Source organism: Thamnophis sirtalis, unplaced genomic scaffold (genome assembly GCF_051295495.1).
Source record: "Thamnophis sirtalis isolate CommonGarterSnake01/CBP01778 unplaced genomic scaffold, rThaSir2_p1.2 scaffold_13, whole genome shotgun sequence".
Lineage (NCBI taxonomy): Eukaryota > Metazoa > Chordata > Lepidosauria > Squamata > Natricidae > Thamnophis > Thamnophis sirtalis.
In genome coordinates this window covers 5,293,378-5,320,868 of record NW_028261393.1, presented here as the reverse complement: position 1 = coordinate 5,320,868, position 27,491 = coordinate 5,293,378, and the positions used below count along the sequence as shown (strand labels likewise).

The 27,491-nt window shown below is 48.2% G+C and overlaps 1 protein-coding gene across 8 annotated transcripts in view; it reads right to left on the bottom strand.

The window, feature by feature from the left end:
• ARHGEF1 (Rho guanine nucleotide exchange factor 1) overlaps positions 1-26,715 on the bottom strand; it is a 71,896-nt gene extending 45,181 nt beyond the window's left edge. For 5 of the 8 annotated variants that reach the window (XR_015698344.1, XM_087727640.1, XM_087727638.1 and 2 more), the window contains exons 1-6: positions 18,868-19,248; positions 7,642-7,743; positions 6,885-6,968; positions 4,205-4,324; positions 707-808; positions 415-457 (exon numbers count right to left, since the gene is read on the bottom strand). Coding sequence is in view for 7 of the 8 variants with exons in the window: in XM_087727640.1 (XP_087583766.1) it covers positions 415-457; positions 707-808; positions 4,205-4,324; positions 6,885-6,968; positions 7,642-7,743; positions 18,868-18,903 (487 nt within the window). In the remaining variant the exon portion in view is untranslated. Of the gene's footprint in view, positions 1-414; positions 458-706; positions 809-4,204; positions 4,325-6,884; positions 6,969-7,641; positions 7,744-18,867; positions 19,250-26,577 lie in introns of those variants that run through there. The other 3 variants (XM_087727643.1, XM_087727639.1, XM_087727644.1) reach the window with 3 other exon arrangements.
• Between the last annotated feature and the right edge of the window lie 776 nt (positions 26,716-27,491).

Sequence of the window (27,491 nt, the reverse complement as noted above, 5' to 3'; positions counted from 1 at the left end):
GCCAGAATATGTTCTACAGAGGAAAGAATTGGGCTCACAGAACCAAACAAAGAGAAATTTACGCAAATAATTGCTTACATCGGTTTTCCCCGACCTGATGTCCCTTCCAGATGTGTTCAGATTGCAACTTCCATAACTCCCAGATAATACGGCTAACCAAAACCCTAATATCCAGTTAGGAAAGGCTTGATATTCCTAATGGTAGAAGCTACACAAATCTTTACGGCAATCTCATCGAAGCTGTGAAAATCAACATCACCACTAGAGGGCAGCAAAGCGATTTTTTAAAAAAAGGCTTGAATGTTTTGCTGCCCTCTGGTGGTCAGTGCTGGATTTCTGCAGCTCACACCTGATCCATTTGTACACTCTGCTCCAGATCATGGCACAAATTACGTCATGAAAGTTGGCTCTTACCCAGTTCAAACTGCACAACAGTTGGTATAGGGACTCTCAGCAGCTGTCGAAGAGATAAGAGAATGCAAGAAGCAGATTAAGAATGCAGTCACTGAAAATAAAGCGACGATCGATCAGGAAGACTATCTGGAGCTTTTGTAAGTTCCTACTACCCTGTGAACCAGGGGAACGAGAACAAATGGTGTAAACCTGATCTGGAAGGTAAACAAAAGGAATCTGCCCCTCATTTCCAATTATCCAAATATTTGGGATAGTTTTCTTTCCGAAAGGTCTTCCCAGATCTTCTACTCACCCCAGTTTTGTCTAAGAAGACATGGCAAAAATCCACAAATTGCTTCTTGGCTTCCTTGGGCCCAAGGCGGTTTAGGATGAGGTCCACGTGCAGGTAACAGAGCTACAGGGAGAGAAGATATTAAAGGAAACCCGCAGAAGCTACTAAAGAGACAGAGCTTGTGTTGTTGTCTTGCAGACATTTCATTACCCAACTAGGTAACATCATCAGGACGAGAAGAGAGTGGGATTTGCTCGCTCTCTGAACAAACAGACTAACGCAGAGAGCAAACACCGCTGTTGTGGCCTGCTGGAGGCCAGTCAACCTGGCAGCAGAGTCGGACAGTGAGGAGGTTGGGGAGGAACATGGGCCAGTCCTGGAGGCTGGGGAAGGCTCTGAGGAGGGCTCTGCGTCGGAGGCAGAGGGGGGCCCAGGGCCGTCTGACAGTTATCAGCTGCCTTCGGAGCTAGACAGCAGTGAGGCAGAAGAACAACTGGAGCCTGTTCCCACTGTGTGCATGCGCAGAGCTGCTAAGAGAAAAAAAACAGCTAAGAAATCAGGGTTGATTGGAAGTAAAGCCACAGGTGGGAGGTGAATGGCCCCTCCCATAGGAAATAAAAGAGGAGCAAAAGGGGAGTGGGCTTTTGTAGAGAACCATTCATTCTTTCGTTTCAGGAGTGTGAAGATCTGTCCGTGAATCTCAGAGACTCTCTGCCGAGTCTCTCCTTGCACAGCACCGCAAGCTTTACATAGCAGCTTTCCAAGATAGATAAGGTCTGTGGTCATAAATCCACCTTTGAAAGACTGGCAGCTTTCCAAGATAGATAAGGTCTGTGGTCATAAATCCACCTTTGAAAGACTGTTCACCAGGCCTTCCTTGAATGTGAATGAGAGGAATTCATATTCGTTTAATAAAAGGGGTTTTCCCGGGACCAGGAATCTGCTTCGTGCTTTTTTGGGGAAGCCTTGGTCAGAAGACCCCCTTTCTAGCACTGATGAGTTGGGCAAAATGTCTGTAAGAAACAACCAAGCTCAGAGACCACCAAGGATCCCACAGTCGTCTTCCTCCCCTTTCTCTTTCTCCTCTACTCCACAAACTCCCCTCCTTTCCAACACTGATGGCGTTACCTAGTTTGATCACAAAACACCTGCGAGAAAACCACCCAGCTCAGAGAACACCAAAGACCCCCACCGTTCACAGTTCTCTTCTCTCACTACTGAAAAAAAGGAGAACTCTAAACTTCTGGTTTAGATCTGTGAAACTTCCTCATTTGGGCCATTTTTTTCTAAATGCCCAGCGATGCTTAGAGGTCTAGTTTGTGAAAAGTTTGTGAAAAGTTTGTGAAAAGTGTGGTGGAAGGTAGCCAGGAGGGAGGGAGGCTGCTTTCCAGAGGCCAAAGAGGATCAGGAGGAAGAGGGTTCAAATAGCTACTCCTCAGTCACATCTGCACTGTTTCTCCCAGAGTTAGATCTATAGTTATGGCTGGGGAATTCTGGGAATTGAAGTCCGCCCATCTTAAAATTGGAATGTGGGGAGTGACTTGGAAAAAAAATCAGAATGGGCGTCACATTTGGGATTGGAGATTTACCCCCATTTAATAGGTACCCTCTCTAGCAATTTTTAAAAGGAATAACTAGCAGCCACAAAACTCAGAAAACTCCGTTGTTACAGCCTCAAACCCTCACAGCTTCAATATCAAATTGTCTAGAGCGTACCCCATTCTTAAGAGGTCCTTAAAGGGGGCATACACAATAACAATAGCAATAGCAGTTAGACTTATATACCGCTTCATAGGGCTTTCAGCCCTCTCTAAGCGGTTTACAGAGTCAGCATATCGCCCCCAACAATCTGGGTCCTCATTTCACCCACCTCAGAAGGATGGAAGGCTGAGTCAACCTTGAGCCGGTGAGATTTGAACAGCCGAACTGCAGATAACAGTCAGCTGAAGTGGCCCGCAGTACTGCACCCTAACCACTGCGCCATCTCGGCTCAAGAGCACCAGCGTGCCTATTGCCCCTATTTATCTCCCCCCCCCAATTTTTTTTATTTTTTATTCTCTTACATACCATTGTAAGTGTACATTCACATAATCGTTATTCTTCTTTACGTTTCCCATTCTTACACATTTGTTATTCCATTTAATAGGTTATAATATACAGTTTTGAGTTGCCTATTTACTATCCCTTCCGCCTGTTGTAACACCACCTTATTTTCCCTATCTTTCCTCCCTCCCTCTCTTCTCTACTTTCTTCTTTCCTCCTCTCCTTCCCCTTCCTTCTTCCCTTACCTCTCCCTCACTCCTACTCTTCCTCTTCCCTTTCCTACCCTCTCTCCTTCTCTTTCTCTCCTTTCCACCCTCCTCCCCTGTCCCCACTTATAGAGCCGAGGTGGCATAATGGTTAGGGTGAAGTACTGCAGGCCACTTCAGCTGACTGTTATCTGCAGTTCAGCGGTTCTAATCTAATCTCACACCGGCTCAGGGTTGACTCAGCCTTCCATCCTTCCGAGGTGGGTGAAATGAGGACCCAGACTGTGGGGGCGATATGCTGACTCTGTAAACCGCTTAGAGAGGGCTGAAAGCCCTATGAAGCGGTATATAAGTCTAACTGCTATTGCTATCTGTATTTAGCAATAGCACTTAAGACTTATATACCGCTTCATAGCGCTTTTACAGCCCTTTCTAAGCGGTTTACAGTCAGCTTCTTCCCCCCCCCCCAACAATTTGGGTCCTCATTTTACCCACCTCGGAAGGAGGGAAGCTCACCTTGAGCCTGGTGAGATTCAAACTGCTGAATGGCAGCTAGCAGTCAGCTGTGCTCTAACCACTGCGCCACCCAAGGTCTTACATTTACATCCTTTGTTCATGTTTATCTTCATGCCCATACATGTTATCTTGTACACGTTTGACAAACAAAGAAATAAATAAAAACATGGGAGGAATATTGGACTTATTATGGAGTCCCAGTCTGTTTCTGTTTGAAGTGCGTTTTTCCTCACACTGATAACCATGTTATGTTTGTCGCCCTTGACAACAATCTCTGTTGTCCATTGCCACTATATTATGTCACACATTAATGTTACTTAAGGAGGGTGGCAAGAATCATGCAATTTCCCTTCCAGTCACACCGGACTCATCCAGTCCAGCAAGAAACGCATCAGTGATTCTTCTACAGCTGTGTTTCTCAACCTTAGCAACTTTGAAACATGTGGACTTCAATCCCCAGAATTTCACAGCCGGTGTTGTTTTTGTCTTGGAACTCAATCCATGCTCGCACATCCATGGGAACAGAGCCGGCACGAACAGGTGTGCATTCAACGCCTGTTGCACCACAATGCACGTTTATACACTTTGGAGATCCATCGCTAGCAGCTTCAGTGAAGGAGGGTGTGGTGCTTCACAGTTACCGGGGGGTGGGGTGGGGGGGTTATGCAGAAGAGGAAGAGACTTGAGGTGGTTGCAGTTAAACACACACACACACACACACACACACACACACACACGGATGTTGTCAGCTCACCACAGGGCTTGAATCAAACTGGAGCACCACATGTTGTATGAAAACCATTAAGTATGCAGGGTGCTTCATCAGAATCTCCAGGTTTTGGAACAAGCTGGTTTGAGCATCCGGGTGCTGGAACTGTGGATAAGATAAGAAAAAGTCAGAAATAGCTATAGCAGGGGTGTCAAAACTCAAGGCCCAGGGGCTGGATTTGGCTCGCCGGGTGCTTAGATCCGGCCCATGGGACTGCCCTGGAAACAGCGAAGGACTGGCCCACGGTACTCTGCCAGCAAAAAACGGAGCTCGGAAGGGCCCTCCCGACCTCAGTTTTCACTGGCAGAGGGTTGCGGGAGGCCATCCCAGCCTAAAACAGAGCTCGGCATCCCGTTTTCGCTGGCAGAGGGTTGCGGGAGGCCATCCCAGCCGAAAACAGGGCTCGGCATCCCGTTTTCGCTGGCAGAGGGCTGCGGGAGGCCATCCCAGCCGAAAACAGGGCTCGGCATCCCGTTTTCGCTGGCAGAGGGCTGCGGGAGGCCATCCCAGCCGAAAACAGGGCTCGGCATCCCGCTTTCGCTGGCAGAGGGTTGCGGGAGGCCATCCCAGCCGAAAACAGGGCTCGGCATCCCGTTTTCACTGGCAGAGGGCTGCGGGAGGCCATCCCAGCCGAAAACAGGGCTCGGCATCCCGTTTTCGCTGGCAGAGGGTTGTGGGAGGCCATCCCAGCCGAAAACAGGGCTCGGCATCCCGTTTTCACTGGCACAGGGTTGCGGGAGGCCATCTCAGCCGAAAACAGGGCTCGGCATCCCGTTTTCACTGGCAGAGGGTTGCGGGAGGCCATCCCAGCCGAAAACAGGGCTCGGCATCCCGTTTTCGCTGGCAGAGGGTTGCGGGAGGCCATCCCAGCCGAAAACAGGGCTCGGCATCCCGTTTTCGCTGGCAGAATGCTTGGGCCTCCAGAGGTGCCCCCGACGTGAGTGACATTGAGCTGGCCACGCCCACTCTGGCCCCCAGAGGTCAAACACAACCCTGATGCAGCCCTTAACAAAACCAAGTTTGACACCCCTGAAGTTGTACGGTCCATAGTGCTCCCTGAGCTTGGTGGCTTTCTTGCAGACGTTTCAATACCCAACTAGGTAACATCATCAGTGCTAGAAGGGAGGGGCTTTTGCTCTTATTTTTATATACGAATATCTTGCCCTGGGTATATACTCTAAGTATATAAAACAGTATATAAAACGAAGAGCAAAGGTAACGAAACATCGGCAAGAAAATGACTAAATTCAGAGAACCTCAAGAAGCCTCCCGTCTTTCTCTTTCTCTCTTCCTCCTCCTCCCTTTTGGCATTGAAGATGTTACCTAGTTTGGTAATGAAACGTCTGCAAGGAAAACTACCAAGCTCAGAGAGCACTAAGGTCCCCGTTCAACCCTAACTACAAATGTTCTTTTCTATCAGTACCAGAAATAGCTTCCTTAGCCATCTTCAACACCCTTGGGAATGGAATTTCCTCATCCAGCCCTGCAAGGCCAGCTGTCTGTTTCTTCAATCTCCTGTTCAGATCCTCCTGTGGTTTTCATCCCGTCCACAATTAAGAACAACTATCTTCAGGGTGGATTCAGGCCAGCAGCTGATCCAATCGGGCCTTTCTGCTACAAGTTGAACTCAATCCATTCCGAACGTGCTCAAGTATGTTCTACGCTACGGATACGCTTCAAGGTGCTAGTCGTCACTTATAAAGCCCTTCATGGTATTGGACCTGGGTACTTGAGAGACCGCCTGCTGCCAATCACCTCCAATAGACCGATTAGATCTCACAGATTAGGCCTCCTCCGAATTCCATCCGCCGGCCAATGCCGACTGGCGACTACCCGGAGGAGAGCCTTCTCTGTGGCTGCTCCGACCCTCTGGAACGAGCTCCCCGTGGAGATTCGAACCCTCACCACCCTCCAGGCCTTCCGCAAAGCCCTTAAAACCTGGCTGTTCCGACAGGCCTGGGGCTAAAGAGCTTTTGCCCCCCTCCTCGAATGGTATGACTGTTGTGTGCTTTTAAATTGTGTATTGTTATGTTCGTCTTTTTTATTCCCTTGTCTGTACCCCCTTCCCTGACTTGAATTGTGAGCCGCCCTGAGTCCCCTTCGGGGAAAAGGGCGGCATATAAATGTAATAAATCCAATCCAATCCAAGTATACACTGAAGCATTGTTTGTCGATCTTGGCTGCTTGAAGAGGCGTGGACTTCAACTCCCAGAATTCCCCCAGCTGGCATGCCGACTGGGGAATTCTGGGAGTTGAAGTCAACGCCTCTTCAAGCAGCCAAAGCTGAGAAAATTAACCTAGAGTATTATATGATCCCAGCTGGAGAACCGATCGCCATCACGAGACTAGATAATCTTCCAAGTTCCATGCCCACCTCTGGCTTCTACAATTCTTGGGGTCGCAAATAACTCTTGAGCTTGATCACGGGGGGGGCAGGAGAGATCCTTCCATTTCCATCTCCGGCATGATTCAATAAAACTATAGCTAGTCCTCAATTTACGACTGTTTACGGAGCCTGCTTATCACCTGTCGCAAGTTGAGGACTATCTGTATGCGTTATGATGTTCTTTCTTCCATGCTTTTTCCCCAACCTAATTCCTCCGACCCACTTTATCCTCTTAATCTTCTTAAAGGCCCCGTTTGTTCTGCTAATTTCCCCACTTACAGGTTCAATGTCATTTTCGAAATCCTCATCTTCCGCACCAATGATGGACATAGCCACGCCCCCCTGAGCTCCCAGGGCTGAACTCTGGAGGAAAAAAAAAATACCAGAAATTCCCAAGGTCATTTAGGCCGGGAGTCACCAACCCACCCACCCCCAAGCCATGGCCCAAGCCAGGCCATGTATGTATGTATTTTGTCTGTCTGTCTGTCTGTCTGTCTAGCTATCTATCTAATCTACCTAGCTACCAGTGGTGGGATTCAAATAATTTCACAACCGGTTCTCTGCCCTAATGATTTCTTCCAACAATCAGTTCACCAAACTGCTCAGAAAGTTAAGAACCGGTTCTCCCGAAGTGGTGCGAACTGGCTGAATCCCACCACTGCTAGCTACCTACCTACAATCTGTCTGTCTGTCAGTTTGCCTGTCATCTGTCATTTATCTGTCTGTCTGCCTGCCTGCCTACCCTCCTATTTATTTCTCATCTACTTGTCATCTATCTGTCTGTCATCCATCCATCTACCAGTATTAATCTACCTATCATCCATCTATCTGGGTCTGTCTGTCATCTATCTGCCTGCCTGCCTACCTTCCTGTCTATCATCTACCTGTCATCCATCCATCCATCCGTCATCCATCTATCTGTTTCTACCATCTGTCTCTGTCTCTCTATCTGCCATCAATCTATATCCACCCACCCATCCATCCATCCCAATGACCTTCCATCCTACTTGCAAGCACACCCCAGTCAGTTACTTACCCCATTGTAACCCTCCTCTAACTCCATTCTGCCCCCTTGGGGGGGAGGGAGGGCCCCCAGCACCTGAGTCAGGGTGTCCAAATAGCCTGGATCAGCATACACCTAGAGGCACAGAAATAGTATTATAATTATCAAACACAAAACAGCGTGACGTCACACATTCCTGCTTGTTAGCTGGCATTGGCCTTCATTTGCATCAAGTCCTCCCCAAGAAATTAGGATGTCATAGGGTTTTTTTTAACATATTATCATTATCATTATGATTCGTTGCAGCCAGCCAGATGTTTAGATTGGATTTGGCATTTTGGTCCCACTATTGAATCTTTTCAAAAGTCCTGTGACAGGCAGATGTGGATAAATGGACAGCCTCTATCACCAATGCACGACCCCAGAATTGTAAATCAGGGGTAAATCAAGCAGAATTTCCAAACCTGGCAACTTTAAGACTTGTGGACGTCCTAAACACTGCTCTAGTTGTCTCAAATTGTAGAGGGTCTCCTGCTTGAGCAGGGGGTTGGACTAGAAGACCTCCAAGGTTTCTTCCAGCTCTAGTCTGATTGATTGATTGAAATAGGAATGAAGGGTATTGGAGTTGTGGCTGAAACTTAGAGCTTAGCAATTTTAAGATGGGTAGATTCCAAATCTATCTGAATTCCCCAGCCAGCACGTGTGGAGTTCAATTGAGCCAGCATGCTTAGACTCCAGCAACCCAAATTCCATGCCCAGCTGGCATGCTTGCACTTTAGTAGGGATTTTAAACACAGAATGGAGGCCGCCATCTTGAATTTATCACCTCTCCTTGCATACATCCCTGAAAGTCGGTCCTTGTTCATTCACATTTGCAATGGTCTATGGTGCTTCTCACCCTTCTCACATCACCCGGCCAACAAAAATGTGTGCATAGTCAAGGCTGTGGTTTTCCTAGTTGCAATGTATGGCTGTGAAGGTTGGATCATAAGGAACGCTGAGCGCCAAAGAATGGAGGCCTTTGAACTCTGGTGCTGGAGAAGACTCCTGCGAATCCCTTGGACTGCAAGGCCATCTAACCGGTCAGTCCTAGAGGAGATCAACCCTGACTGCTCTTTGGAAGGCCAGATCCTGAAGAGGAAACTCAAAGACTTTGGCCACCTAATGAGAAGGAAGGAAGCCAAAGAATGGAGGCCTTTGAACTCTGGTGCTGGAGAAGACTCCTGCATTGAGTCCCTTGGACTGCAAGGCCATCCAACCGGTCAGTCCTAGAGGAGATCAACCCTGACTGCTCTTTAGAAGGCCAGACCCTGAAGAGGAAACTCAAAGACTTTGGCCACCTAAAGAGAAGGAAGAAGGACTCCCTGGAGAAGAGCCTCATGCTGGGAACGATGGAGGGCAAAAGAAGAAGGGGGCGACAGAGAAGGAGGTGGCTGGATGGAGCCACCGAAGCAGTCAGCAGGAGATTAAATGGACTCCAGAGGATGGTAGAGGACAGGAAGTCCTGGAGGAACGTTGTCCATGGGGTCGCGATGGGTCGGACACGGCTTCTCAACTAACAACAACAAATGGTGGTGCTTCTGCTTTTCCTTTTTCCTGTGATAAAATGCCCAACGTCTGGGATATTTGAAAATTATCGTTATCAACATTTCTTTTGTTTCCTCCGAATTCTAGACACAGGCCCAGCCCTCCATCAGTCTTTCCCAGCCTTGACAACTTTAAGAGGTGTGGACTTCAACTCCCAGGATTGATTGAATGCATCCAACGTGATTTAGTTTGGGGTGTGGGAAGAAGTGTCTCCAGGGATGTAGGCAAAAGAAGGGAAAAAAAGAGGTATAGAACACGGGGGAGATTTCATACACAGGAAGGTATTCAAGCAACCCCCCCCACCCCCACCCCCAGCCCCCATTACTCAGAAATTCCTGCCTGAGGTGGAGGTGTGTGTGGCATGAATACTGCCTCTGTTACCGACAAAGAGGCCTCAGAGAAGCGGCTGGCATTAGGGAAAGTCCACACCCCACAGGCGGACTTACTCATCGAGGGCAGCGTTCCAACAGGCTGGCTGGTTGGCACTAAGGCAGGGAGGAGCTCCCTCTGGGGAGGGGGAAATGGGTCCAAAAATAGCAGCACCTCAATGCAACACCCTGGAGGGCTCTGTTGAAAAGAGCAACAGCACTTACAACAGCGTCATCCTTGACTTACGACAATCGAGCCCAGCATTTCTGCTGTTAAAGGAGGAAGGGAGGGAGGGAGGGGGAAGGAAGAGCAATAGCACTTAGACTTATATACCGCTTTACAGCCCTCTCTAAGCAGTTTACAGAGTCAGCCTCTTGCCCCTGACAATCTGGGTGTCTTCATTTGACCGACCTCAGAAGGACGGAAGGCTGAGTCTACTTTGAGCCGGTCAGGATTGAATTGATGGCAGTCGGCAGAGTTAGCCTGCAGTACTGCACCTAACCACTGCGTCACCACGGCTCTTATATAACCTATAAGAACAGGGAAGCCTGATCAAGTCTGACTTTCCCTTCCCTTTGGGTACCTGTTCTGTCCCCCCTTCTCCGCTCGTTAACAGACGACAGGCAGACAAACGTAAAAGGAACTCACTTTATCAGTTCTCGGCTCAGACTGGCTGTGAGCCCAAAAATAAACATAAATAAAGTCTCTAACGAAATAACAGAATACCAAACAAAAACTCTTACAAATGCTCTTCTCCAAATGTCTCCTTGAATCAGGGTTACAGAAAGCAAATCACTTCTCCAAGTGTATCTCAAATAAACCACGACCGATGATCAATGAATGCATGAATGAACGAAGGAACGTTGACTCCTGCCACCAGGGCGTGGTATCCTCCGTCCTTTTATCACCCGAAGACCCACTAACGAGCCCCAGCTGCATTGTTAAACTTGCATCCCGAAAAGACTCACAGAAGACTGCTGCTGAGTCACAACAGGTACCAAAGAGAGTCAAGGCGAAGGAGTCTTCGAATTCGGTTGCTAAGCAAGGTGGTGCTCTTTTGACCACGGTTGTTAAGCGAATCACTGCAGTTGTTAAGTGACTTGCGGTGGCTAAGCAAATTTAACGTTCCCGCATGGACTTCGCTTGTCGGAAGCAGGCTGGGAAGTTTGCAAAATGGCGGCCCGAGGTCCCCAGCATGCTGCAACTTTTGTAAACACATGATGGTCACGTTTTGATCGCAAGACCATGGGAAGGCTGTGATGGTGGCCAGTCCCTTCTTTCCCAGGGGATGTTATTTTGAACAGTTGCTAAATGAATGATTGTAAGCACTATCTACAGAGGTGGGGGGGAGGGAACGATGCTGTGGCTCAGTGGCTAAGACGCTGAGCTTGTTGATCGATCAGAAAGATCGGCAGGCAGCGGTTCGAATCCTTAGCATCACATAACGGAGTGAGCTCCCGTGACTTGTCCCAGCTTCTGCCCACCTAGCAGTTCGAAAGCACGTAAAAAATGCAAAATAGAGGCCACCTTTGGTGGGAAGGTAACAGTGTTCCGTGCACCTTCGCCGTTGAGTCATGCCGGCCACATGACCACGGAGACGTCTTCGGATAGCACTGGCTCTTGGGCTTCGAAACGGGGATGAGCACTGCCCTCTAGAGTCGGGAACGACTAGCACATATGTGCGAGGGGAACCTTTATCTTTACCTTAGAGGGGGTGTGTGTGATCACTTATTATCCCTACTGGTTCGCAAATGTGAGCCCACGGCACCATGCACACATGCGCTCGGCATTCTACGCATGTGCTCTGATCGCGTGTGCGGCTTGCACGAATGCACACGGCTTGTAAACGTGCCCAAATAGGACGGCATAGAGCCGGGGTGGATGGACAGGCCCACCCACGATTTCCACTACCAGTTGGGGCGAACCGCCCCGGACTGGCTGAAAACCACCTCTGACTATCTTTATCAGTGTTTCTCAACCTTGGCGACTTTAAGGCCTGCGGACTTCAACTCCCAGAATTCCCCAGCCAGCTATGCTGGCTGGGGGATTCTGGGAGTTGAAGTCCGCAGGACTTAAAGTCGCCAAGGTTGAGAAACACTGATCTATATTCTTTTTTCAGGAGTTGGCGTCTCTCCGTAAAGCAGCAGGGAAAAGGCATTAAGGATTGGGTGGCTACTTGCAGCCGCCGAATGGGAAAACCACGGGCTCTTTAGCAGGCAATTTTGGCACCTAAAAAGTTTTGAGGCTCAGCAAAATCCGCGCAAATTAAATGAAACCACATTCTGAAGTTCCTTTCGGGACATGTTTATACCCAGCCCCTCCTCAGCGATTCATCATTTAGCCACCTGTAGACTTAGAAACTAATTCCAGAAGGCAACGTAAAACAGGATAAATCAAAAGCCGGGTCTTCTTTTTGTCATTCTGGGCCCGCCGACAGCCCACAAGAACGAGAAGTTGCAAACTCGGGGACAGTAAACATTCTTGAGGACTAGTAGCTTTATCCTAGGCAGGCATATCTTTGCAGCAGGAGTAAGCTGAATTTGAAACTGAATTTCATGCTTTAAGTAGAGAGCTTCCAGCTAAGGAAATATTTTTCTTGAAAGAGGGGTTGTTATTGTTATTGTTTTAACAGTCATCCAGCCATAGACACACACCCATAAATTCAAGATATTGCTCTTATACGCATTCCGATGTACTTAGTAGAAAACAACCGAGCTACTGATGGATTTCTGCCAATAAACAGACATAAGATGTGCTTAGTGGAAGAGAAATGATAACAACCTCCAAATTACAGCCCAAAAATATAACTTTGGGAACAACCCGTTAGGTTTTCAGAGGAGCTGGAAACAATCACTTTGGTCTAGTGGTTACGGCTCCAGGCTGGAAAGCAGGAGACTGGGAGTTCTAGTCCCCGCTTTAGTCGTGAAAGCTGTCTGGGTGACTATGGGTCAATCCACCGGGAGGCTGGGACTTCTAGTCTCGCCTTATGCACGAAAGCCAGCTAGGTGACTTTTGGACAATCACCAGGAGACTGGGAGTTCTAGTGCCGCCTTAGCTATGAAAGCCAGCTGGGTGACTTTGTGCCAATCACCGGGAGGATGGGACTTCTAGTCTCGCCTTATGCACGAAAGCCAGCTAGGTGACTTTTGGACAATCACCAGGAGACTGGGAGTTCTAGTGCCGCCTTAGCTATGAAAGCCAGCTGGGTGACTTTGTGCCAATCACCGGGAGGCTGGGACTTCTAGTCTCACCTTATGCACGAAAGCCAGCTAGGTGACTTTTGGACAATCACCAGGAGACTGGGAGTTCTAGTGCCGCCTTAGCCATGAAAGCCAGCTGGGTGACTTTGTGCCAATCACCGGGAGGCTGGGACTTCTAGTCTCGCCTTATGCACGAAAGCCAGCTAGGTGACTTTTGGACAATCACCAGGAGACTGGGAGTTCTAGTGCCGCCTTAGCCATGAAAGCCAGCTGGGTGACTTTGTGCCAATCACCGGGAGGCTGGGACTTCTAGTCTCGCCTTATGCACGAAAGCCAGCTAGGTGACTTTTGGACAATCACCAGGAGACTGGGAGTTCTAGTGCCACCTTAGCTATGAAAGCCAGCTGGGTGACTTTGTGCCAATCACCAGGAGGCCGGGACTTCTAGTCTCGCCTTATGCACGAAAGCCAGCTAGGTGACTTTTGGACAATCACCAGGAGACTGGGAGTTCTAGTGCCGCCTTAGCTATGAAAGCCAGCTGGGTGACTTTGTGCCAATCACCGGGAGGCTGGGACTTCTAGTCTCGCCTTATGCACGAAAGCCAGCTAGGTGACTTTTGGACAATCACCAGGAGACTGGGAGTTCTAGTGCCGCCTTAGCTATGAAAGCCAGCTGGGTGACTTTGTGCCAATCACCGGGAGGCTGGGACTTCTAGTCCCACCTTAGCCATGAAAGCCAGCTGGGTGACTTTGGATCAATCACCAGAAGACTGGGAGTTCTAGTCCCACCTTAGCCATGAAAGCCAGCTAGGTGACTTTGGGCCAGTCAGCCTCTTTCATCCCAACCCACCTCACATGATTGTTGTTGTGGTGTGAAAAATAGGAGGAGTAAGGAGTATTGGATATGTTCGCCACTCTATTTGTAAAAATAATAATAATAAAGGCGGCATAAAAACAAACAAAACCCCTATAATTCCCAGCCAGCCGAGGAGGACGGGAGCTGTGCTAATACATCTAGAGAGGATCAGTCTGCGGAACATAAAAGCATGTTAGCGAGCCAGCTTCTTTTAAAATCCATCTCTTTGTTTCCTTGCTACAATAGGAATTAGCCCAACATTATATGCAGTAATGCTATTTGAATGGGCAAATAAAAGTTCCTGTAAAACATACCTAGGCGAGGCCAAAAAAAAGGGACTAAAAACAGTGCATCGAAGCACCCCAAAATACGAATGCAGTTGCGGTAAGCCAATATCCTCTCTCTTTAACCTGAAAATATCTCCCTTGCAAAAGATAACATGTAAAAGACACAGCCCTATCACCGACCGACACCAATCTTAAGAGAGCGGGAGCAAACAGGAAGCAAATTAATGGAAATTTGCAAATAAAAACAGGGCAGCATCAGCTGCTGCTGTACCAGAGAGAAAGCAAAGCGTAACCACTTGCGAAAGGATCCAGGAGACAAGAGGTTGGAGGGAATCAGGGAAGCTACGGGGGGGTGTAAGATTGGCACACACGAGTTTCCTTTGAGAAGTGAGGACAAGTGAGTCACGCAAGTTCCTATAGCGTTTCTCAACTTTGGCAGAAGTGTGGACTTCAACTCCCAGAATTCCCCAGCCAGAACGTTAGCTGGGGAATTCTGGGAATTGAAGTCCAAGTATCTTAAAAGTTGCCTACATTTAGAAACAGCTGTAACTACGGTATTTTTCAGAGTATAAGACGCACCTTTTTCCCCTCAAAAAAAGAGGGTGAAAATCTGGGTGCGTCTTGTACACTGAATACAGCATTTTTTGTCTCCCGAAACCCCGCCCCCTTCAACAAAATGGCCGTGCATAGCGTTTAGGAGGCTATCAGAATGCTCCTGGGGGCTGGGGAGGGCAGAAATAAGCAAAAAAACAGGGTTTTTTGCTCAATTCCCCCCGCTCCAGCTCCCAGGAGCACTCTATAAACCTTCTAAAGGCTATGCATGCCTTTTTGGACAAAAAACGAGCCCGTTTTTGCTAAAAACAGGCTGTTTTTTCCTCATTTGGGGGGGGGTACTCCCCAGGAGCACTCTATAAGCCTCCTAAAGGCTACTCATGCCCTTTTTTGGGGGGGGGGGAGAGCATTTTCGTGAAAAACAGGCCGTTTTGGGGATGCCTGCAGAGTGCAAAAACTTATTTTTTTAATTTGCCTCTTCAAAATCTTGGTGCGTCTTATACTCTGAAAAATACGGTACCCTTATCATCCAATATCCAACATCAGCCAAGGATCTGACCTCCCTTATACTACAGCTAGTCCTCGACGTATGGCCACAATTGAACCCAACGTTTCTGCTCTTATGTGAGACATTTACGTGCATTTGGCCTCCTTTTTCTTGACTCGGTTGCTGAATGAATCACTGCGGTTGATTAGTAATACGGTTATTAACTGGAATTGGCTTCCCTGTTGACTTTGCTTGCCAGAAGTCGCAAAAGGGGATCCCAGGACCCAGGGGTTGCGGCGAGCATCATAAATATGAATGCCACCCATCGGAATTTTGATCATGCTAGCATGAGGATGCTGCATAGGTCGTAACTGTGAAAAACGGCCGTAAGTCACTTTTGACAGGGCTGTTGTAACTTTGGTCACTAAATGAACTGTTGTAAGTCGAGGACTCCCTGCACTTGAAGGACCCTTAACAGGTGGAGAATTAGAGCCTACATTATGCTTAAGTGGAGGTTCTTATGGGATAATAACACGTATGAATGTGGAAAAACCTACATTTTCTGGTAGGTCGGCTACTACCGGAAACATGTACCAATTATGAATCATTTTTGGACAAACACAAAGGGAAAAAAGTTTCTTCTGTTTCACAGTTTAAAGTATAGAATAGAACAAGCGTTGGAAGGGACCTTGGAGGTCTTCTAGTCCAACCCCCTGCTTAGGCAGGAAACCCTACACCACTTCAGGCAAATGGCTATCCAACATCTTCTTAAAGACTTCCAGTGTTGGGGCATTCACGACTTCTGGAGGCAAGTTGCTGCAGGAGGTGTGGATGTTCCAATCCTGAAGGTTTTTAAGAAGAGATAGGAGAACCATTTGTCTGAAATGGTAGAGGGTTTCCTGCCTAAGCAGGGGGTCGGACTAGGAGACCTCCAAGGTTTGATCTAGACATGGAAGAAGAAAAATGAAATATCTCCAAAGATCCCACATGATGTTCCATCAATCTTCGTTTATTCCAACCAAAGGCAAAGGGGGTGCCAATCGTCACAACGGGACACCTGAATTCCTTGGGATTTCTCCTCCTGGCTGAACAGTTTTTGGCTCGTCCAGATTTGTTGTTAGTTGTGAAGTCATGTCCGACCCATCACAACCCCATGGACAACGTTCCTCCAGGACTTCCTGTCCTCTACCATCCTCTGGAGTCCACTGAAGCTCACGCCGACTGCTTCGGTGACTCCCTCCAGCCACCTCGTTCTCTGCCGTCCCCTTCTTCTTTTGCCCTCCACCTTTCTCAGCATGAGGCTCTTCTCCAGGGAGTCCTTCTTCCTTCTCATTAGGTGGCCAAAGTCTTTGAGTTTCCTCTTCAGGATCTGGCCTTCTCAAGAGCAGTCAGGGTTGATTTCCTCTAGGACTGACCGGTTGGATTGCCTTGCCGTCCTTCTTCTTTTGCCCTCCATCGTTCCCAGCATGAAGCTCTTCTCCAGGGAGTCCGTCTTCCTTCTCATTAGGTGGCCAAAGTCTTTGAGTTTCCTCTTCAGGATCTGGCTTTCTCAAGAGAAGTCAGGGCTGATTTCCTGTAGGACTGACCGGTTGGATGGCCTTGCAGTCCAAGGGACTCAATGCAGGAGTCTTCTCCAGCACCAGAGTTCAAAGGCCTCCATTCTTTGGCGCTCAGCCTTCCTTATGGTCCAATCTTCACAGCCATCCATTGCAACTGGGAAAACCATCGCCTTGACTACACGCACTTTTGTTGGCAGGGTGATGTCTCTGCTTTTTAGTCTGCTGCCTAGATCATCCAGGTTATTAAACAAAAGAACCAGCCCACAGTATTTTCAGATCGCACCAACTTCCTGGATCAGGAAGTGATGTAAAGGTACACACACACACACACACAACTGCAGAGCAAGAGGCCCTTTCAAGAGCTATTGACACACAACCAAGTTTCACAAGATCACAAGGCAGTAACTTTCGGATAAAAGGAAAGTTAAAGAGTTAAACCAGCATTCTAAGTTTTTGGCCAGTGAAAAGACATGTAACTCAAGGAAAGGCAAGAGGTGCACTAGGATCCACCAGTAGACGGATCACTGATGTATGGTAGATCTAAAAAAGTTTCTCAACTTTAAATGACATCTTAACATTATATTTCAAATACTGTAATTGAACTATCTGGATCGCTGTTTCTCAAGTTGCCCAATTTTAACGTGCCTGGATTTCAATTCCCAGAATTCCCCAGCCAGCTATGCTGGCTGGGGAATTCTGGGAGTTGAAGTCCAAGCATCTTAAAGTTGCCAAAGTATAGAAACTCGGATCTGGATCATGAAAAAACCCCCAAAATGGAGACATAACTCTGGCTTTGCAGCGCTGATCTCTTACTTTAGCAACTTGATGCTCCTTCTCTTCGCCAAAAAACCCAGACTGTCCAGGGCTTCTGCTAACAATTTGCCATCTAATTGAAACCCTTAGTGTTTTGAGCTGCTTGGAGGAGTTCCTTCCCAAACCTTCCTTCTTGCTGTCCCTTATGGCGGTCCACACTTTTATGGGAATTACAGACACAGCCGTTCCTTTCGTCTTCTCAGGATGACCCCCCCAAAAAACTACTTGAGGCTCAGGAAACAGGTAAAAGGAAGAGCAGAATTGGAAGGGACCTTGGAGGTCTTCTAGTCCAACCCCCTGCTCAGGCAGGAAATCCTATACTGTTTCCAACAATCGGTTGTCCAAACTCTTCTTAAAAACTCTAGTATTGGAGGAAAGAAAGAAGGAAGGAAGGAAGGGAGGGAGGGAGGGAGGGAGGGAGGGAGGGGGGGAGGAAAGAAGGATAACAGAGCTGGAAGGGACCTTGGAGGTCTTCTAGTCCAACCCCCTGCTCAGGCAGGAAATCCTATACTGTTTCCAACAAATGGTTGTCCAAACTCTTCTTAAAAACTCCAGTATTGGAGGAAAGAAAGAAGGAAGGAAGGGAGGGAGGGAGGGAGGGAGGGAGGGAGGAAAGAAGGATAACAGAGCTGGAAGGGACCTTGGAGGTCTTCTAGTCCAACCCCCTGCTCAGGCAGGAAATCCTATACTGTTTCCAACAAATGGTTGTCCAAACTCTTCTTAAAAACTCCAGTATTGGAGGAAAGAAAGAAGGAAGGAAGGGAGGGAGGGAGGGAGGGAGGGAGGGAGGGAGGAAAGAAGGATAACAGAGCTGGAAGGGACCTTGGAGGTCTTCTAGTCCAACCCCCTGCTCAGGCAGGAAATCCTATACTGTTTCCAACAAACGGTTGTCCAAACTCTTCTTAAAAACTCCAGTATTGGAGGGAGGGAGGGAGGGAGGGAGGGAGAGAGGAAGGAAGGAAGGAAGGAAGGAAGGAAGGAAGGAAGCAAGGAAGGAAGGAAGGATAACAGAGCTGGAAGGGACCTTGGAGGTCTTCTAGTCCAACCCCCTGCTCAAGCAGGAAACCCTCTACCACTTCACACAAACGCCTGTCCAATCTCTTCTCAAAAACCTCCATTGATGGAACAACCCACAACTTCTGGTGGCAGGCCGTTCCCCTGATTCATTATTCTGCCCGGAAAGAAAGCCAGTTCCAACATGATCCCACCCACCAAGTGGAATCTCAATGCATCCTAAAAACGGGAGTGGGAGGACACCACAAACACTTCTTGTCGACACAGATGCCCTATCTGTCTGGCCCAGACAAGGCCCAGCCAAGAAAAAAAAATAGTTGGAAACAGTTGAAAAACACTTCGCGGAGCAGTAGCAAAAACGAAACCAACAGGAAATGCCACCCTAATTCACTTCTCATGGTCCTTTATCGTCCCCTAAATTACAGACTCATTTCCCTACACACACATATATATATATATATATATATATATATATATATATATATATATATATATATATATATATATATATATATATATATATATTTTTAACCTACGTTTTTCTTTTCTTTTTTTTCTTCCTTCCATCTCATTTTTTCCCCCTCCTAGGCTTTTCCCACCTCGCTTAGCTTTCCTTTTCTCCGAAAATAAACGCAGGAGGTGGGACTTTGAGATAAGTCAACAGACCCAGAGGGAAGGGCTACGATGAAAGGGCTATCCTCCCCCACCCCTAAGGCTGCAAATTCAACCTTGTTTAAGAGAAACGATCCCTGGTCTGCCCTGAACAGTTTCAGACAACAACGAAAACCTCTTTTACGGAACATCTAACAAAATATACGTAGCCTTCCATTTTTTTTACAAAAATGACTGAAGGAATGCCAGCTGTTATGATAACAGAGATAAGGTTGCAGTCTTGGCATTTTTGACAATACAATCAGAAAATTACAGCAGCTAAGATGCACCTATTTCCCTGTGGCCATCTAAGCATGCAAATTTGATTTTTTTAAGTCACCTCTCTCTCTCTTGTTTTTTTCCAGTTTCTTCAGCCTCGCTGGTGCAGGAGCCTTTGTAGCAAAGGAAATTTTTTGTGTGTGAAAAGACTGAGAAAGAACTATCTCCTGTTTTGAACCCAAGTCGAATCAGGTGCAGAGTTGAAACCCGTGTAATTTCCTGTTGGGCCTCATCACACCATCTAATTATGACAAGTAAGGCGAGCTTGCGAACTTCCCCTCCCTTCTTTTCTGACACCTCCCTTCAATTGTCAAAACTGAGCTTCCTTGGGTCAGGTTAACTCTGTTCTCTAGAGCAGGGGTTCCCAAACTTGGCAACTTTAAGACTTGTGGACTTCAACTCCCAGAATTCTCCAGCCAGATGCTGGCTGGAGAATTCTGGGAGTTGGAAGTCCACAAGTCTTAAAGTTGCCAAGTTTGGGAACCACTGCTCTAGAGCAATATTTCTGAAATTTGGCCACTTTAAGCAGGGTGGACTTCAACTCCCAGAATTCCCCAGCCAGCCATGTTGAAATCCACCCTTGCTTAAAGCGGTCAAACTTGAGAAACTCAGATTTACATTATTAAACAAAAAGCTAAAAAGAAAAACACCGCTGGATTTGCAACAAGATCTCTTACTTGAAACATCATTTTTTGCATCTACACTCAACTGGTGTGTATGTGTCTGTGTGTGTGTGTGTTAGTGTCCTAGGCAAAATGGGGAATTCTGGGAGTTGAAGTCCACACATCTTACAAGTTACCACGGTCGAGATACTTGTGTCGAACATTAAAAAAAATAAAACTTGGGTTTGCAACAAATCTCTTGAAGCAACATTTTGGCATCTACACTCAACAGGTGGGCCTTGGGTCCTATGCAAAATGGGGGATCCTGGGAGCTGTAGTCCACACATCTTAAAAGTTACCAAGGTTGAAAACCTCAGATCTAAGAACATTAAAAAAAAAAAAAAAAGATAGATGCGTCTCTGGATTTATAACTGTGATCTCTTTACTTGAAAGCACATTTCTGCATCTCGGTGCAACCGGCAGGCCTTGAATTGGGGGGGGGGGGTGTTGGGTGATCCTATGCAAAATGAGGCATTCTGGGAGTTGAAGTCCAGACTTTGCTAAGGTTCAGAGACATTGCTACAGAGGGCTAAGCATCCGTAACAAGTTGCGTTTTAAAAGAAGCAAACTCATTCTGCAAATGCGGTCATCCTGTCATGTCGCCAAGAAGCACAACAGACAAGAGCTTTGCTAATCACGATGGAGATTAAATGGGGTGGGTGGGTGGGTGAGGGAAGGAGGGGGTGGGCTACGGTCTGCTGGTAGGAAACATATGGCATGGCCTCACAGCATTAAGGGGGGGAGAGGATATGGCAGAAAGCAGAAAAACAGAAGGAGAGAGGGAGGGAGAGGGGTAGAGAGAGAGAGATGGAGAGAGAGAGAAGTTTGGTCTTCCCCTGCCTCTTCCCCCCAAACCACACTTCTCTTGGCCTGCAACCCTCTCACTGACCTCACCAGCTGAAGAGGCTTGTTCGGCCTCCTTGTTTGGCACACAAGGCTTGTCCCAGGACAGACAGAGGGGTGAGAAAACGGGAGGAGAATTTGTCCTGGCGCTAGAGTGGATGCATGGAAGGAGACGGGTAATGCTATTGCAGCTCTGAGTCACACCTTGAACGGGGAGATGGGTGATAAAATAAAAGGGATAATAAATAAAAAATAGAACGACTGTGGCAAGGGAAACAAAAAGGGAGTCCCAATAGTTAATTACCACTAACAGACGCTTTGGGGACAAGAACAAAACAATTGGAGCATCCCTTGTCTGCAATCGTGTGGGGAAACGATGGCGAATATTTTCGGCACCAAGTTTTCCACCACACTGAAAGGCGCATGTGTGCATGCCGGAACCCCGGAAATTGGAAAATTAGTAGTCCGGCGCTCATGGGCATGCTGGAAAACAAAAGAGCAAATGGCAACGGTATGTGTGCCCAGAGAGAGGGTGTAGTGCCTCCTCCTGCTTGAGCAGGAGGTTGGACTAGAAGACCTCCAAGGGCCCTTCCAACTCTTCTATTGTATTGTGTTGTGTTTAGAATCCTTACATTGTCACAAATGATCCCAAGTCCACCCCTTCTTTGATTCACTTGACTCTTATCTGGCCAATCAATTTATCTATCAACTTCCGTTTCTGAAGACCATCGGCATTGACAACATCCCCAGCCGTCAATTGCAAAACGTTTGCAACTGACATCCCTTCTACCCTGATTTTAAACAGCATCAAACAGCTCCCGTTTGCCCCCCGTCCCTGGTTCTTGGAAAGGACTCGTTGGATGGGTGAAAAAGGCCAAATCGAAATCTCGACGTCTGGCTGTGGGACAAACCATAATAAATAACAGTAACAGCACTTTTGTTCCAGCTCGGTTGGTTAAAAAACATTTCTATAAACATCCTGAAACCACTGTCAGCAATCCGGGCAAGAATATAAAGCAGCAAAATAATCTGCAGCACTAAAATGAAAAAAAAAAGAGAGAGAGAGAAAAAACAATCCTTGCCCAAGTTCCTGGGAAATGGGGTGGATAAAGGCTGTGATAGAAGGCTTGTTCTGGGATTAGAAGTGGGGGCAATAAACATAAATAAATGAACAGCTACTGAATAAGCTAAGGGATACCAAGCAGAGATAAATGTAGGAGGGAGTTTTGAATCTGATCCCAGGCCTAAAGGAAGCTACACAGCCTTTTAACGCTCCAGACGTCAGAAGAATGGGGAGTCCTCGGTTTACGACCACAGTCGAGCCCAAAATTTCTGGGTGATTTCTGGAGCCAGGCAGTTGTGAACTGGGTTTTACAACCTTACTTGCCTGCCCCCAGTTGTTAAAACAAATCGCTAGAGCTGTTAAGTTATGGTTGTTAAGTGAATCCGTTTTCCCCATTGGCTGTCAGGAGGTCGCAAAAGGAGACCGCATGGCCCAGAGCCACTGCAACCGTCATAAAGACGAGTCGGTTGCCAAGCATCTGAATTTTGATCATGCAACCAGAAGGTTGTAAGTGTGAAAAACCGGTCATAAACCATTTTTCCCCAGTACTGTTATAATGGTCACTAAAAAAAAACTGTTGTAAGTCGAGGAAATAGAGTTGGAAGGGACCTTGGAGGTCCTCTAGTCTGACCCTCTGCTCAAGCAGGAAACCTATATGCCATTCCAGACAAAATGGTTACCCAATCTCTTCTTTAAAATTTCCAGTGTTGGATCATTCACAACTTCTGGTTCTACTGATTAATTGTTCCCACTGTCAGGATTTTCTCACAATAGAGGAACAATTAATAAAGATGACAGATTTGGCAATGATGGCTAAGTTAACGGCCCTCCCTCCAGAGGGAAAAACCACTGAATAAATTTCATTTATAATTGGAAGCCCTCTGTGGACTTTTTGCAAGAGATGGAGAAAAATCCAATTTTGACATATGGATGTGATGATCGTTGAAATTCTAATAGGGACAAAACAAAAGAACTTATATTTTAATTTCCCCTTTTCTTTTTGGGGGGCATGGGGGGTGGGATGGATGTTACACTTTTAAACTAAGAGTCGAATGAAAATGTCCTCTACATGATTCGGAGAAGTCAGAAGTCATTCTATTTTTGTCTTCCTTTCTTTTTCTTTGTACCTTTTTGATCTTTGTTGTTGTTGTTTTTAACTCTTATTTTTTCTCTTGTTAAGTTTATGTTGCTTTTGATGTGTACACTTTGCAAAACGTAATAACATTATTTGGTTTAAAAGCAATAACAAGAAATGACCTTTCCAAACATATCCTAGTCTAGGGACGGCCCCCTTTTTCATCTAAAACTTTTAACCCAAATCTGGAAAAATAAATGAATACCAACTGTTCAAAGCTTTATTCTAGCTTTATTTTCCACGCTTCTTCGCCACAAAGTCCGTGTGCTCCCTCATCAATCCGTAGAGGTGTGCTAAAAGATCTCTGAAGCAAATCTTCATTTCTTTAAAGATTCAATGATTGCTCAAAGTGAAAATATCCTTTTTTTAAAACCATGACGTTGATTACTGCCCCTCCACACACAAACGCAATTGCCATAAACCCTAACTAAACCCTACATGACTACACTTTAAATTCTCGCCCTGTCCTTGGCTACAAGTAGCCCTCGATTTAACAACTATTCACTTAGGGACCGTTTTGAGTTACAACGGCACAGGAAAAAAATGGCTTACGGCTCTTTTTCACACTTAACAACTGTGGCAGTGGTCACATGATCAAAATCTAGACCACTTGGCAACTGCATGCTATTTGTGATGGCGGTGTCAGAGGCTGGGCTCACATGATCCCCTTTTGGCCACCTCTGGCAAGCAAAGTCAATGGGGAAGCCAGGTTTCACTTAACGACCGGATTCCTAACTGAACAACGGCAGCGATTCAACTTAGCCACAGAAGGCAAAACATTTAACAACAGAAATGAAGAGCTCAATGTTGGTCGTAAACAGAGGATTACCTGTGTTTTGGATTCTAGAACTCACCTCAGCATTATGTCTTTTAGGAATAGACCAGGAGTCGTAAAAACAAAGAAAGGAAGGAAGGAAGGAAGAGGGAGGGCGGGAGAGAGAAAGAAAGAAAAAAGAAAGAAGGAGGGAGAGAAAGAAGGAAGGAGGTGTGTGTGAGAGAGAGAAAGAAAGAAAAAAGAAAGAAAGAAGGAAGGAGGAAGGGTGTGTGTGTGTGTGTGAGAGAGAGAGAGAGAAAGAGAGAGAGAGAGAGAGAGAAAGAAAAAAGAAAGAGGGAAGGAGAGAAAGAAGGAAGGAGGGAGGGTGTGTGTGAGAGAGAAAAAGAAAAAAGAAAGAGGGAAGGAGGGAGAGAAAGAAGGAGGGAGGGTGTTTGTGTGTGAGAGAGAAAGAAAGAAAGAAAAAAGAAAGAAAGAAGGAAGGAGAAAGGGTGTGTGTGTGAGAGAGAAAAAGAAAAAAGAAAGAGGGAAGGAGAGAAAGAAAGAAGGAGGGAGGGTGTGTGTGTGTGAGAGAGAGAGAGAAAGAAAGAAAGAAAAAAGAAAGAGGGAGGGAGAGAAAGAAGGAAGGAGGGAGGGTATGTGCGTGAGAGAAAGAAAAAAGAAAGAGGGAGGGAGGGAGAGAAAGAGGGAAGGAAGGAGGAAGGGTGTGTGTGTGTGAGAGAGAGAGAGAGAAAGATAGAGAAAGAAAGAAAAAAGAAAGAGGGAGGGAGGGGGGAGAGAAAGAAGGAAGGAGGGTGTGTGTGTGTGTGAGAGAGAGAGAGAGGGAGGGAGGGAGGGAGGGAGGGAGGGAGGGAGGGAGGGAGAGAGAGAGAGAGAGAGAGAGAGAGAGAGAGAGAGAGAGAGAGAGAGAGAGAGAAGAGAGAGAGAGGAGAGAGAGAGAGAGAGAGAGATTTCAAATACCAAACCACCCATCAAATCGTTTCAGGACATTTTAAAAAATAATAATAATAATAATATGTTTTCAAGCTAACTCTAGATCTTAAGGTTCAAGTTGGTAGAACTAAGTACAAAGAGCATGTACAGAATGCTCCAGGTTCTTAATCCTCCTCCTCCCCCTCCCCGCAAAGAAGGGGGGGTTTAGATCATCTGACATCCCCAAGGCGAGATTTCCGAGACTGGGACCGGGGGTTTTTCCCGCAGACGGCAGGCCAGAAAGCCCACTCTGCGCGCGCTCAGAGGCCCCCTTTCTTTCCTTCCCACACCGAGCCCGGCGTTAACCCCTGCAGCTTCCCGGTCCGAGCTCCGAGAGGAGCCCAGCCTCCACCGTCTTTCCCGGACCCGGAGCTCTTTTCCCCGGGCGGCGCGACTTCCAGCCTCGCTTCCTCCGCCAGGAAAAGCGCGGGCCCGCTGGAGGGCCCGATCCCGCCCGCACGTGAATCCGGCTAGGCGGGCCCGGGCAAGGCACGGGAAGGGAGGCGGGCAGAAAAGTATGAGGGGTGGGGGGGGCAGGAAAAATGGGAGGGGGAAACAATAACAGTGGGAGGGGGGACAGGAAAAGTGGGAAGGGGAAACAAAAGTGGGAGGGGGGACAAGAAAAGGGGGAGGGAGGACAGGAAAAATGGGAGGGGGACAATAAAAGTGGGAAGGGGAAACAATAAAGTGGGAGGGGGACAGGAAAAGTGGGAGGGGGGACAGGGAAAGCGGAGGGGGGACATGAAAAGTGGGAGGGGGAAACAAGAAAAGTGGGAGGGGGAAGAAACTAGGAGGGGGAACAAGAAAAGTGGGAGAGGGACAGGGAGAGTGGGGGGACAGGAAAAGTGGGAGGGGGAAGCAAGAAAAGTGGGAGGGGGGAAGAAAATGGGAGGGGGACAAGAAAGGTGGGAGGGGGGACAGGGAGAGTGGGGGGGACAGGAAAAGTGGGAGGGGGGAAGAAACTAGGAGGGGGAACAAGAAAAGTGGGAGGGGGGACAGGGAGAGTGGGGGGGACAGGAAAAGTGGGAGGGGGAAACAAGAAAAGTGGGAGGGGGGGAAGAAAGTGGGAGGGGGACAAGAAAGGTGGGAGGGGGGACAGGGAGAGTGGGGGGGACAGGAAAAGTGGGAGGGGGAAGAAACTAGGAGGGGGAACAAGAAAAGTGGGAGGGGGACAGGGAGAGTGGGGGGACTGGAAAAGTGGGAGGGGGAAGAAACTAGGAGGGGGAACAAGAAAAGTGGGAGGGGGACAGGGAGAGTGGGGGGACTGGAAAAGTGGGAAGGGGACAAGAAAAGTGGGAGGGGGGACAGGGAGAGTGGGGGGGCATGAAAAGCGGGAGGAGGAAACAAGAAAAGTGGGAGGGGGGACAGGGAGAGTGGGGGGGACAGGAAAAGTGGGAGGGGGGACCGGGAAAATGGGAGGGAGAAACAAGAAAAGTGGGAGGGGGGACAAGAAAAGTGGGGGGCAGGAAAAATGGGAGGGGGCACCGGGAAAGTGGGAGGGGAAACAAGGAAAGTAGGAGGGGGAACATGTAAAGTGGGGGGGGGCAGGGAAACTGGGAGGGGGGGACAAAAAAACTGGGAGGGAGGAGGGGGAAATCCGTCTCTGTCCCCCCCAGACCCCTTTCCTTCCCCGCTGCAAATTCCCCCGCGAGACAATGCCCGCTCCTCGCCCGCGACGGCGGAGCAAAGAGAGCCTATCCTCCACCCACCCACCCAGGAGGTGCGGGGAGCGTCCCGGTTCCTTGCAGACCCGCCAAGCCGCCCGATCCCGCCCGTTTCCCACGGCCTTTCCCGGCCGGGCGGACGCCTCGGGGTGGGTGGGGGGGAACAGCCAGCAAGGGGCGAAGCTGCGGGGCGGGAGCGGCTCACCTGGACCTGCTCGGCCTTGTGGCTCGCCCTGCGGGGCCCTCGGAGGCCGCTGCCGGGGCTTCCTGTGGCAGGGAGCGCCTCTCGGGGAAGGGCTGGACCGAAAGGGGGGCGGTGGAAGCAGGAACCCGCCCCGTTCGCATGTTCCGGATCTCGCTTCCCCGCCGCCGCTGCTGCTGCCGCCGCCTGGGCGGCCCTCCCTCGCTCGCTCGCTTCTGCTCCTCGCGACGGCTGCAAAAGCCGCCCGCCACGTCGGAATGCCACGGGGACAGCCCGGCTTGCGGGCAGCGTCGGGAAGGCGGGAGGGGGCCGTCTAGACACGGGAGGGCGAAGAGTGGGAGGGGGGGTTGGCCGGGGAGGGGTGGGGGGGGAGATCGGGCGAGCTAGACCAGGTGGAGCCGATCGTCGGTGCCGCCCGAGCCTCGGATCGGCTCGCGCTTGGGACTCGCAGGCTTGTTCTCCAGCCTCTCGTTAAAGCTGGGTCGCGTTCCCACGAGCCGCCATCCGGGGTCCTGACTTAACCTCTTGTTTTCTTTTTATCCCTGCTGGGGCGTCAAAAAGTAAGCAAATCGTTTTGGGTTAGCTGGGATCAGAAGACAGACAGACAGACAGACAGAAGGATGGTAGGTAGGTAGGTAGGTAGGTAGGTAGGTAGGTAGGTAGGTAGATAGATAGATAGATAGATAGATAGATAGATAGATAGATAGATAGATAGATAGATAGATAGATAGATAGATAGATAGATAGATAGATAGATCGATCTATCAGGTAGGTAGGTAAGTAGGTCGGTCGGTAGAGATAGATAATCAGATAGATAGTTGATAGATAGATGATAGAGATAGATAGATAGATAGATAGATAGATAGATAGATAGATAGATAGATAGATAGATAGATGATAGATCTATCTGTAGGTAG